The 12,619-nt window shown below is 44.9% G+C and overlaps 1 protein-coding gene across 3 annotated transcripts in view; it reads left to right on the top strand.

Moving 5' to 3' along the window:
- The window catches only part of Fndc3b (fibronectin type III domain containing 3B), a 309,891-nt gene that overhangs the window by 98,078 nt on the left and 199,194 nt on the right, over positions 1-12,619 (top strand). For all 3 annotated transcript variants that reach the window (XM_052730002.1, XM_052730000.1, XM_052730001.1), the window contains exon 3: positions 2,737-2,812. In XM_052730002.1, coding sequence (XP_052585962.1) covers positions 2,737-2,812 — 76 coding nt within the window. The remainder of the gene's footprint in view (positions 1-2,736; positions 2,813-12,619) is intronic.

The following is a 12,619-nucleotide window of genomic DNA, read 5'->3' as shown; positions in this document are numbered from 1 at the left end:
TCTGAGCAACAACTCCGGGGGAGGTACCCCACACCCGATAATGGTTTTTTGGACAAGCGTGATCCCCTATGTAGGGTAACTCCAATTAAACTCTTTTATGAAAAGTAAATAAATTAGGAAGCTCATATAAGCTCATGGCTTCCCATATGGTTTTCTTTGACATCCTTACTGTGTCTAGTCCTTATCACTCCTCTCCCCACTTGACCCCTCCCTGCTGTCCCTCCGTTTGCTTCCTGTCACTTATATCATGGGCCCCTCCTCCCTTAGGACTCCCCCCCCTTATTGAAGTGCTGTTTTACAGGGTGGAGTGTAATAGAGCCATGATGTATGTTTATGTGAAAACAAAGCTGACTCAGACGATTTCCGTGTTAAAGGAATAACTAAAACCTCCGGCTGGAGAAAGCACCAGAGATGCTTTAATCACTCTGGAGATCTAAAAGGATTTCCTTTTGAGTTCTTAAAATGGCACACCGCCTTCACATGAGTGAGAACGGGGAGGAGGAAGCCTGAAAGATTATTGACGCAATTACTGTGGGGGAAAAGCAAATGATTGTGAAATAATTTATCCTTCAAAATGATATGAAGCATCCGGGATGAGGTTTGGACTGCTTTCTCCTGAATGATCATGATGATTTTTCAGTTAATGTATTTCTTAATTAAAAGAAATTCATGCCTCAACAGTATCTCCTGCTGTGAATTATTATTTGAACAAAATATGTGGATGTTAAAAGATTTATATTATAAATTACATGACTTTGATCTGAATAGTGTTATAAAGCAAATAAATTGTACATAAAAGAAGTTTGTTTAAATTACATCTCATGAGATCCTTTAAAATTTAAAATAATTTTAAATTCATGTACATGTGTGATCATACATGATTATATTGTGCCATGTGCATCTGCAGATGTCAGAAGAGGATGTTGAGTCCCCTGTAACTGGAGTTGCTGGTGACTGTGAACCACCGTGTGGGTTCTGGGAACTGAACTCAGGTCCTCAGCAGGAGCAGTGAGCTCTCTGAATGACCGAGCTGTCCGTCTCTCCAGTCACTAATCTTATGAAATCTTAATTCTTGAGCTAATCTTGGGAGACAGTTTCCTTAGGTTTTCCAACCATAATTCATTCAGAGAAATGATTGTCAGGCCTAGGCTAGTCAGTCAGATCTTATCCTAATAGTCCTCAGGTGAAGAAGGAAGCAACCACTAAAATAATTGGTAATGTAATTAGTTAATTGCAGTTGTAGATTCTAGAACTGTTAGCTGTTTACAGAAGTGGTATTGCGTCTGGAGGGCCGATCTCAAGGAACACAGTGCTTGAAGGTTTCAATGCTTTAGAGCAGGCTTACTGCAAGGACCCTGAAGGAGTGACAACATTGTAGAGTCTGTGTCTACAGACAGGTTGATGAATGTGACAGTGCTGATCTTGTCCCTGCTGATATGAAACTATAGTTAGGACTCATTTGTATTTAGTTTTAAATCAGTGATTTTTTTTTAAAAAGTTTTTTTTTTCCCATTTTACATACCAATCACAGCTCCCCCTCCCTCCCCTCCTCCCACTCACTTCCCACCTTCCCTTCACCCTACCCCCCATCTGCTCCTCAGAGAGGGTAAGGCCTCCCTTGGGGAGTCAGCAAAGTCTGGCATATCAAGTTGAGGCAGGGCCAAGCCCCTCCCCCTGTATCAAGACTGAGCAAGGTGTCCCTTCATAGGGAATGGGCTCCAAAAAGCCATTCCATGCACCAAGGGTAGATCCTGGTCCCGCTGCCAGGGGCCCCATGTGCTGCCTGAGCCACACAGCTGTCACCCACATTCAGAGAGCCTAGTTCAGTCCCATGCAGGTTCCCCACACATCAGTCTAGAGTCAGTGAGCTCCAGCTCGCTCGGGTCAGCTGACTCTGTGGGTTTCCCCATCATGATCTTGACCCTTTGCTCATAGAATCCCTCCTCCCTCTCTTCACTGGACTCGAGGAGCTCTGCCCAGGGCTTAGCTGTGGATCTCTGCATCTGCTTCCATCAGTTGCCAGATGAAGGTTCTATGATGGCAATTAGGGTAGTCGTCGATCTCTTAAATCAGTGATTTTTCCTCTTGTTATCCTTAGATTAGAACTAAATCTGTGAGGCTGTTGAAGAGATCATGCTTCACCATAGCTGCTTCCCATCTCGTGTTTTGGAAGTTATCTTCTGATATTAAATATCTGTGTCTATGTAAGAAAACACTTATTCTAGGTTATATATTGAAACATTTGAGTGTTTGCTGAGGGTCATTTATTTTATGCTGTCTATTTTTTAAGATTTTATATGCAGATGTTCTTTTCCAACCTTTAAAATTTTATAAATTGCCTTCTGTTGTTATTTGATACAACCGCATCTCCCAGTAGAGGTAGGTCACATACTCATTTCTTGTGCTGTTTTCCTTTGTATGTAAAGTTTGTGTACGTGGTGTTTTTCTAATTTAAGTTTGTGTCTAAACTCAGAAAGAGAAAAGAAAATTGTGTTTTCCAAAGAGAAAGTGTAGTATAATCAAGATTTAGTTATATAAATAGTCTACTAGGCTGTGAGCAAATGCATGTTGTCCTATATTTCCCAAACTTTGAGTGGGGTTAAGATTTATACCCTAAATTTTGTGCTGATACAAGGTTTGGTGTCACGTGCTTCCTGCCAAGTGCGAACCGCAGAGCAGAGCAGAGCAGAGGGGCCAGTGCATTGGCACTAACTGCAAGTTTCTGTGTTTTCACAGGTCATTCTTGTCCAAGTTAACCCAGGGGAGACCTTCACCATAAGAGCCGAGGATGGAACACTGCAGTGCATCCAAGGTGAGGAAGGCGTTCGGGAAACATGCTAATCAAAGGATTTCCCCTTCATTATAAAGGAAGTAAAGTTTCCCTCTGTGTGTTTACATATGATTTTCTAAAAGCAATTATGTTTTCTCTTTATTCTTCTGTCATACGGTCTCAAATATATTATGATTCTCTTCACCTGATGCATCCAGTGATATTATGTATTGGATGCCCGTTAGTTATCCATGGCTGAATGGCATAATAAAAGATGTTCATCACCTCAGTTTCTGTGGACCAGGGAGTGGCTTAGCTGAAGTCAAAGTGTGGGTATGAGCTGCAGTCTTCTCACAGTTTTGGACACACATCCAGACACACTTGGGTCCTTGTTGGTGACATTTAGTTTTGTGAGGCTACTAACCTTGCTTCCTTGTTAAGTGGGCCTCTGCAGAGGGGGGTAGTGGACTTATATGGCAGCTGGCTTCAGTAGAGTGACTAACTTCAAGGTAAGAGGGAGTCAGAGATATGCTCCCCACCCCCCACCCCCCTGCAGAAGGGTAATCAAGGTCATGAATACCAGGAGGCAGCTGCCAACCACTGTTTACCCTGTGGCCCCATATGTGTTTTCATGCCTTTTCCACATGTAAAATGCCTCCTCCTGAGATCTCCAGAAGGCCTACCCTAGTATACTATCCTCAGAATCCAGACTCTTGTCCCTAAACAAGCTCCATGGGTGGGTGAGACTCTGTGAATCTGGGACATCCACTGGCTTCTGTTGCTGTGCTCCTCTCAGTGGCTCAGAGATCACAGAGATGTGTCTCGGGTGCGCTGATCCATGTGGAGTCCTGTCTGTAGTGGTGACACCAGCCCTACACCTGGACTCCAGCTGTGGCCATGTTGGAAAGTATAGCTGATGAAAGCTCTTCTTGGGAGCTGGGAATGTGGGGCCAGCAGGAAGTTGTGATGTGGTTGAGATCAGTATTAGGCTATTGGGGAGACTGAATCTAACCAGAGACTGACTTCCCACGCCTGGACTTGGTTACCAGTCCACATCAGGTGAGAGGAAATGTTCGACAGTTTTCCTTTCCTGTCGTGGGCTTCAGAGGAACAGTCACCTTTTCCTTTTCATTGTTGAGAAAACAGCAGCCTGCTTTATATGCAAGACTTCCTTGGATTTGGAAGAACAGTGACTTACAACTCAAAAAATAATGAACATATGTTAAAGCTTTAAGCCTAATGAATTTTAATTGGAGTTAAACTGGAAGAATTTAATGATTTTACTAATGACGTTTTGCTGACTGTACTTCTCGGGCCAGTGCTGTTGGAATTATTTTTAGTATTATAAACTTAGTCTTCATTGAGAAAAGTAGGATGAGACTTCAGGGCAAGGAAGAGAGAGAGAAACACTTTGAAATAGTGTGGGATAAGACTCTTCTCCCTCTTGTAGTACCGTCCTAAGTGGACCTGGTCTGCAGTTAAAAGCCTTGAAGGCCGTCTCTTCCGGACTCGCACTGGGAGATCTAGATGGAAACTCCTTCTGTCGATGGAAGTTGAGGTTTCCAGTTCAGGAAAAAAGCAGTTCCCAAATCCCAGCAACTAAGAGTTGGAACCAGGAAGATCTGGAGTTAGGGTCATCCTCAGCTACATCGTTAGTCAGAGTTCAAGGCCAACATGGGCTACAGTGGAATTCTACCTCAGACAAACCACCAGGTGCTTGAGTCTCTGGTTGTAGTAACAGTGGAGCCCCATGAAGTTTCCAGTAACCTGTGTGCACCCTCCAACTGAGAATGTAAGATAGAACATAGAAAAGCAAATTGCTGCATAGATCAACATAGAGCCTTGTAGTTTGTTTCATAGGAGTGTGTGTGTGATAGGAATGTGACTGTGTAGTGTCTGTGCGGACATGTGCGTACCTATTCATGGAGTTGACCCTTCCGTTAGAGTTTGAGTCCGTGTCAGTAACTGGTGTTGCACTCCACAGGCAATGTTGTAGGTCTGGTGCTCTGTTCACAAAGGGACCTTTCTGTTTATTCATGATGATTCTTGGTGATAAGTGATACTAACATCCTCCTAGTGATTTAAAAATGCCTTTGACTAAAGCAGAATGAAGTCTGCTTACCCTTGGCTGCCTCAGCCTTCTTATTCTTTGTTCTTTTCTGGAGACCTAGACTCTAAATTATCTTCGTTTGGGGCATGGTGGTCCCTAGTCTAGTTAATTGAAATGCCACCATACAGAATGAGAGAGACAGGGACCAGGAACATGTTCTGGGCCAGGGTTTTGGGGAGGACAGGGCAGCTGGGTGAACTTAGAAGTATGGAAGGAGAGTTGCTGGCGGGTGCAACCAAGTCTAGAGCACAGGCAGGCACCCAGGCGTAGACCCCCAACAACCTCCCCCTGAGTGCCGCTGTGAACTGTCCGGCCATATGTGTTGATACGGTCGGTCGGTCGGTCGGTCGGGTGTGGGGACTGGCTGTCCATTGCAGCTCTTGGTGCAGGCTGTTATGGCTTCCTTCCATTAACCGGATTTCATCCCTGTTGCTGTAACATTTATTCCACTTGGGCTGTACTGTGAGTGTTTTCCTTTAGCAAATGTGACAGGCACATGAGCAAGCTGAGGCCTGTATAAATTGATTCATATTCTGAAAGCTCATGCCCTGAGAGACCACTTTTCTTCCCTGGTATGGCTGACTCCATAGCCCGACTTCTTCATTTCCATGCCCTGCAGTTTTTTGTCAGGCATATTACATAAGAGGACTTGGGACAGGAGGCCAACAGGAGGACTCAAAGGCTAGAATGAAGCAGAGCTGCTTTGCCTAGCTGAAGACTGTCAGTTTGCTAGTGGACTGTGATGCACATGTTCAGGACATGCAGACTGTGTTCAGATCTTAAATTCTTTCTGTCCAGTGTCACGATTGGACTTGGCTCCCAAGTTGAGACTTCATTTTCTCCTTACTGGGAAAGGAGAGGTGTAGTGATGGAATCCTGGGACCAAGGAGAGGCCTTTTTCCCTTCGTGTGTGAGTGTGTGTTTGCACATTCGTGTGGTTGCTTGTAGGTACATGTAGCTGTCTGTGTGGGGGGGAAGTGTGTGGCTGTGGACACGTCTGTGACTGTGTGTGTGTGTCCGTGTATGGCTGTGTGGTTGTGTATGTATGACTGTGTGTGGACACAGAGGTGATGGGACAAGCTCAGGTGCCGTTCTGCGAGTCCTCTTCCCCTTGTTTTATAGGATGATCTCTTGTCCTGGAGCTTGTCTACTAGGTGAGGTTCTCTTCAGTGAGCCCCAGGAATCTACTGAGTCTCCTTCTCCCTAGCACTGGATTACAAGTGCACACCACTGTGCCCAACTTTTTGTGTGTTTTGGTTTTTTTCAAGACAGGGTTTTTCTGTGCAACAGTCTTGGCTGTCCTGGAACGCGCTTTGTGGACCAGGCTGACCTCAAACTCACTGAGATCCTCCTGCCTCTGCCTCCCAAGTGCTGGGATTAAAGGCATATGCTACCACTGCCTGGCTCACATGAGTCTGGGAGTTGGGCTCAAGCTTTTATTGCTTTCATAAAAGTTTATCCAGGGAGAACTGTCTCCCAGCCCCTTGTGCCCCTCAAAGCATAGGAGGAAAGAGTCAGAAGTTGAGCCCTATTGTACAGCCCTCTGAAAGAGGTGTTGCACTTTAGTTGGGATTAAATCGAAGCGAATGAGGTTGCTAGGGTTAATTTCTCGGTGTAAGTCGTCAGTGTAGGTGACCTTCCTGGAAGTTCTTAGGCACACACACCGTTTTCTGCCGTGATTGGAACCTCAGCCCGCTGACTTGGCTTTTGCAATGACAGCCAGTAGGCTGGAGAACACTTTTGGGGAAACTAGTGATAAAAGATTAGAGTTCTGGAAATTTTGAAATCATACTGAGGTCAGCCCTTTTGTTTATAATTTAATTGATTCGCCACATAACTTTCTCTGTATATCATTATGGCTTCACTAAAAAAGACCCCAGAAACTCAGCATGATGTCATTAAACAGCAACTTGGAAGTTGAAAGCAGATTAATGTTAAAGAGTATGATTGCTTTGGAAAAAAAAAAGATTTGTTTTTTGGGAATGTCCTTGGTGATAACGAAGGAAGAAAAACACAGGAAACATACAATATGCTGTGAAAGCAGATTCATTTCTGATGGAATATTTCTCAATATTTCCATAAAATATGAATCATAAGTGTTGGGGGGGCAGCAAAGGGCACAGCATACAGTCACTTGGAGACTGTTTGTACCTGTAACAGCAGAGGCAGGTACACACAACATTGTATAAAGAACCGTCAGGGAGAAGGGTTTTATAATCAATATGGATTCTGGCCTTTGCTTACAGTCAGGAATTAATAGACGGCAGCGTGGGTCTCATTATTTTCGTGTCGCTGTCTAAGCCGAGGCGCTGGCAGGGGAGCTTTCCTTCCTGTCCACACATGCCATCTCTTTATCTGGGCCATTTCTCTGCTCTCTGCAGAATCCTCCTGCCAAAACAAACACTCCGCTTCCTGGAAGGCCTTAGTCTGCCCGTTCCTAGAGCCCTTCTGGACCACTGCCCATCCACTTGACTTTTCTCTGGGCTAGGGAGGGGCAGGTAGAGGGAGCACCATACAGCTTGATAGGAATGTAAACCTTTCCCTAGCCCTGATAGAACACAAAGTCAGCACTCCTCCACCGTGCTCCCCAGCAGTCCAGCTTGAGTGCTGAGTGGACTCAGGCTAGTTTGTGTTATGCCAAGTGTGATTCCTTTACGTGTTACTATTTTAGTGAGAGTTTAATTATGTTGAGTTAATATGCTTTTCACGGTCCCAGAAATCTCCCCAGAACTTTTAAAATTTAAATCACACTGATGCTTGAAGTCAACTGTTTGCTTTAGAGAAACATTTAGTGACTTCTTTATATTCTTTAATTGCGATTCTGCAAGTTCATTCTCTTCCTCTCTCCTATACCCTCCCTTCCCACCTCCCCTCCCTCCTGCTTCCTTTCCTCCCCTGGTGCTGGGGATTGGGGCTTGAACCTAGTATTTTACACAAACACTCTACCATTGACCAACATTCCCAGTGAAACATCTTTAAATTTTGAAGAATTAGCATACTGACCTTCTGTTAATGATATATTTTTCATGTTTTAAGACCTGAAAAAAAGTGAATATCATGACAATTTGAGCAAAAACTGAATTGCTTGGAAAACATCCTTATTTTAATAAATACATTACTATCTAAAAATATTCCCTTGCCAGTGGTTTTGTCCAGAATAATTTTGGTATCTTTTTACAATGACATTATTCTGCTAGCTTGTGGTAAGTGGGTCAAGACCTTGAAATGACAGCAGCACATGGAAGGGAACGTGAGAAGTATATAGAGACGCTGAGATAAAGAAGCTCTGAAGCCCTTACAGTGCGCAGCTCTCTTCTTCGCCCTCCCCAGGTCTGTGTCATTCTCCTCCTACCGCAGAGTGTGGGAACTGGATCACTGATGGACACTGCGCTCTGCTCTGTGCCTCTGAATGACATCATTGAGAGCGGTTCATGTTGAATTTCCTTATTTGTCCCCTTCCCCCAACATGGGATTCAGCACGCAGAATGGCACAGGGTACCTAATGTTCCTTCAAAGACATTTTGTCCTTTCCGTGCATCCGTTAGATTTGGAGGGTGGAACCAGTGGCCGCCACTCTTTCCAGCAACCTCAGGGCAGGCCAAGGGACCTCGAGTTGCTCCTTGCCATGAACGGTGTCATGGCTGGGCTTCACAGGCTTGAGGTAGACTGTGGTTTCAGCTTCTTAAATGTAAACTGGGCATTCATGAGAAATTGCTCTCTAACTAACTGAGTACCCAGGAAAGAGAGCCTGCTTTTGGTGCTTCCAAAGGTGCCTGGGCCTAAATGAAACCATATTTTGATGGGAAAAAAAAATCTTGAGATGGTTTGAAAGTGTAGTCTGAGTGCTTTTGCTTATATTTAGTTTGTTGGGTCTGGGATTGATTATTTGATGGTATTTCATTATTTGTTACCTACCCATATTAGAAATGATTCTTTCTATCCAGGGTTAGGATGTGGTGGCTCATTTTTCTGCATGAGAAGCTGCTTTGGATTTTGTGAGGGATTCTGATCAACTGAAGTGATTCCGTGATTGGAAAATTCTAGCACTGAAACTTTTGCCCAGGCTAGCCCAATGTCTTGCCATCTTTCTGAGTGACCCAGAGCTGTTGTGCATGGGAATGAGCTCATTCCTCTTGGGAGACTCCAAGGCAAGAAGAGCGGAGCTTGTAGGAGAACCTGGAATATACTGGGTATGAACATACGCCTATTGCGAGCCCGGGTAATACTCTGTCACTGAGCTGTAGCTTTACAATCACAAGACTTAAGTGTTAGCTTCAAGACAAATGCTTCTTTCACCTGTCTGTGTTTGCTTCTCTTGGTTTTTTTTTTTTAAACTTCTCCATTCTTAGATTGTGTGTTCTCATGAAATAGACAGAAATGACATCAGTTCTGAAGCACACCTCATCCCTGAGATGTTTTCTTGCTTTATTTTATAGTTGCTCTAGCTTTTTCTCCAAACACAGACTGAGCGATGAATAACTTCGTGCCACACATGCCTCCCATATGCTGACCTGATTGACACCCCTGCAGAGCAAGCAGAAAATTCACTAGCAGAGTCTTCTCCACACAGGCTGGTAGATACTAAAGGAGGCAGAGCAGAGAGTCCACCATATGGACTGGGAGACAGGAGAGATGTGATTGTGGAGATTGTCTTCATCGCATGGGGACGGAGTGGTGTCACAGGGCCGGGTTCCATCAGTGCCTGACATCTTCCCCAGCAGACATTGAGTCCCTCCCAGTAGAGATACCTAGTTTCCTGTTGTCTCACATGGGGCCATCGGCTGTAACTCTGATAGGATTGTGAGAAAATTCATTATTTTTATATCAAAAGCACTATTATCAGTGTCACAGTGGTTGACATATCATCATCATTGTCATCATCATTATCTAGTATTGTACAGAATGTTCATTGTTTCCTTAAAGTAGCTGTATGATTTATAGTGGAGAGTGACTTGTCCTACTGTGGAAATCAATTAATTGAATGTCCAGCCTCCAATTCACTACTTCTTTACAACACGCTGCTTCCTGGGCTTGCTTTGATGGCACCTGTTGAAACCTTTCAGCTGGAGCATTCTGGGAATGTGCAAACTGATCAGCTATATGCTTGTCTGGAGCACAACGAGCTCACTGGTGTCCACATTCAAAGTAGGTCTCCTTGTAGCCTGAGCTTGGATTTGCATTTCTTTTGGACCTAGCTGTTCAGTCTCACACAAAGCCCGAGCAGCCACACAGGCTTTTAGACCCTCTTCTTATACCCAGGGAAGCAGGTTCTCTCAGTATGCTTCCCATCTATAGGTGTTGCCATCAACTCATCTACTTCTTTCCATCTTTATCTAATTTAATTTGTCCTGTTATTGGGTAACACTAAAAGCGCAGTGTATTAGTGACTTTCCTCCTACATGTCACAAAAGCCATTTTAGGAGGAGGAGTTTACCTTGGCTCATACCTTGAGAATGGTTGGACATCGATCATGTCATGGTGGGGAGCATGGGGTTGGCTGCATTGCGCCTGCCGTCAGGAAACAGTGCTGGTGTCTGGCTGGCTTTTTCCTTTCCATTCAGTTTGGGTACCCCCATGGGATGGTGGTGTCCACATTTAGGGTGACTCTTCCCTTCTCACGTAAACCTCTCTGGAAATCCTCTCGTAGACAAACCCAGAGTTCTGTCTTCCCGGTGATTCTAAGTCCAGTCAGCTGGACACTGAGAGTCAATGACCATGGGCAGTAAGGCATATTGGTAGGGTTTAGATGTGACACTGCCTGGCTTAGGAATCTTTGCGCTGCGCTGCGGCCTGGACAGGTGACTCCACAGTCAAGAGCTCTCGCTGCTTTTGCAGAAGCCCCTAGTTCAGTTCCCACACCCGTGCCAGGTGCCTCTCAAGTGCTCATAACTCCAGCTTCAGGGCATCTGCCATGTTTATCTGGCTTCTTCAGGGTATTGATGAACACATAACTACATGTGAGTGAGTGAGTGAGTGAGTGTGTGTGTGTGTGTGTGTAATTAAAAACGAAATCTGTGTTATAAATTATGCAGTGAGTCACTTCATATTTCTAACTCTCAGTAGAATTTCTACCCCGTTTCTCTAGAATTAGAATAATGGCTATCTTGAAGGACGAGTGTGTGGCTAAAGGAGGTGCTACATAGAAAGCACCAAGAATTTCAGAGGGACTGGGGAGATGCTCAGAGTAGGTGCTGGCTACACAAGCAAGATGCTGGAGTTTAGATTCCCAGCACCCACGCAAATGCCAGACGTGGGGGTGCACACCTGTAATCCCAGTATCCTGGAGATGATGGAGACAGGAGATTACACACCTGTAATCCCAGTATCCTGGAGATGATGGAGACAGGAGATTGCACACCTGTAGTCCCAGTATCCTGGAGATGATGGAGACAGGTGATTACACACCTGTAATCCCAGTATCCTGGAGATGATGGAGACAGGTGATTGCACACCTGTAGTCCCAGTATCCTGGAGATGATGGAGACAGGTGATTGCACACCTGTAGTCCCAGTATCCTGGAGGTGGAGACAGGTGGTTGCACACCTGTATTCTCAGTATCCTGGAGGTGGAGACAGGTGATCTATCCTTGGGGCTTGCTGCTAGCTAGCCTGATCAAATTGGTGACCTCCAGGTTCAGTGGAAGACACCGTCTCAAAAAAATTGAGGCGAGGAGTGACAGAAGAAAGCACCTGTTAACCTGTGACTTTCTCAAGTCGCATGTCCACACACCTATGAGCATGTGTACTTACATGCCCACACACCTGTAAACATTTGTACTGCATGCCCACACACTTCTAAACATTCATCTTGCATGCCCACACACCTATGAACATGTGTACTTGCATGCCCACACACCTGTAAACATTTGTACTGCATGCCCACACACCTGTAAACATTCATCTTGCATGCCCACACACCTGTAAACATTCATCTTGCATGCACACACACCTGTAAACATTTGTACTGCATGCCCACACACCTGTAAACATGTGTACTGCATGCCCACACACCTGTAAACATTCATCTTGCATGCCCACACACCTGTAAACATTCATCTTGCATGCACACACACCTGTAAACATTCATCTTGCATGCACACACACCATACATGCATATGCATGACAAAGAAAAGAAAAAAAAGAATATCTCCTGAGTCACAGTGAGACCACCAGAAATAAGAAAGGTCAACTCCAGGTCATGGGCAGATGATGAGCAGCCTTCCATCTTTATTGCTCCTCACCCTGCATCATCACAGAAAATGCACTGGAGTTACTGTGATTTTTTTTTTAGATGTTTTTACATTTTTGTCCTAAAATTTCAAAATAATATGCTTAAGAATTATGCAACAGGAATGCACTTTACAACCCTTTTGCTTTCTAGGCTTGTTAATCAGAGATTAAAATGTCACCTCTGAAGGTGACACTACTGTTTCGAGTTTTTTTTAAATGTTACAGATCTTCCCACACATTGCCACATGACCCAGCTGTCTGTCACATTTAACTTCACAGCTTGTAGTCTTTAGTTTATGCTTAAATTTTTCCCTTTCCTCTCCTCTCCTCTCCTCTCCTCTCCTCTCCTTTCCTCTCCTTCCCTCCCCTCTCCTCTCCTGCCCTCCCCTCCCCTGCCCTCCCCTCCCATCCCCTCCCCTCCCCTCCCCTCTCCTCCCCTGCCCTCTCCTTCCCTTCCCTCCCCTCCCCTGCCCTCCCCTCCCCTCCCCTCCCCTCCCCTCCCCTCTCCTC

Source organism: Peromyscus californicus, unplaced genomic scaffold, assembly GCF_007827085.1.
Source record: "Peromyscus californicus insignis strain IS unplaced genomic scaffold, ASM782708v3 Scaffold_9__1_contigs__length_137607984, whole genome shotgun sequence".
NCBI lineage: Eukaryota > Metazoa > Chordata > Mammalia > Rodentia > Cricetidae > Peromyscus > Peromyscus californicus.
This window is presented reverse-complemented; position numbering and strand designations above follow the sequence as displayed.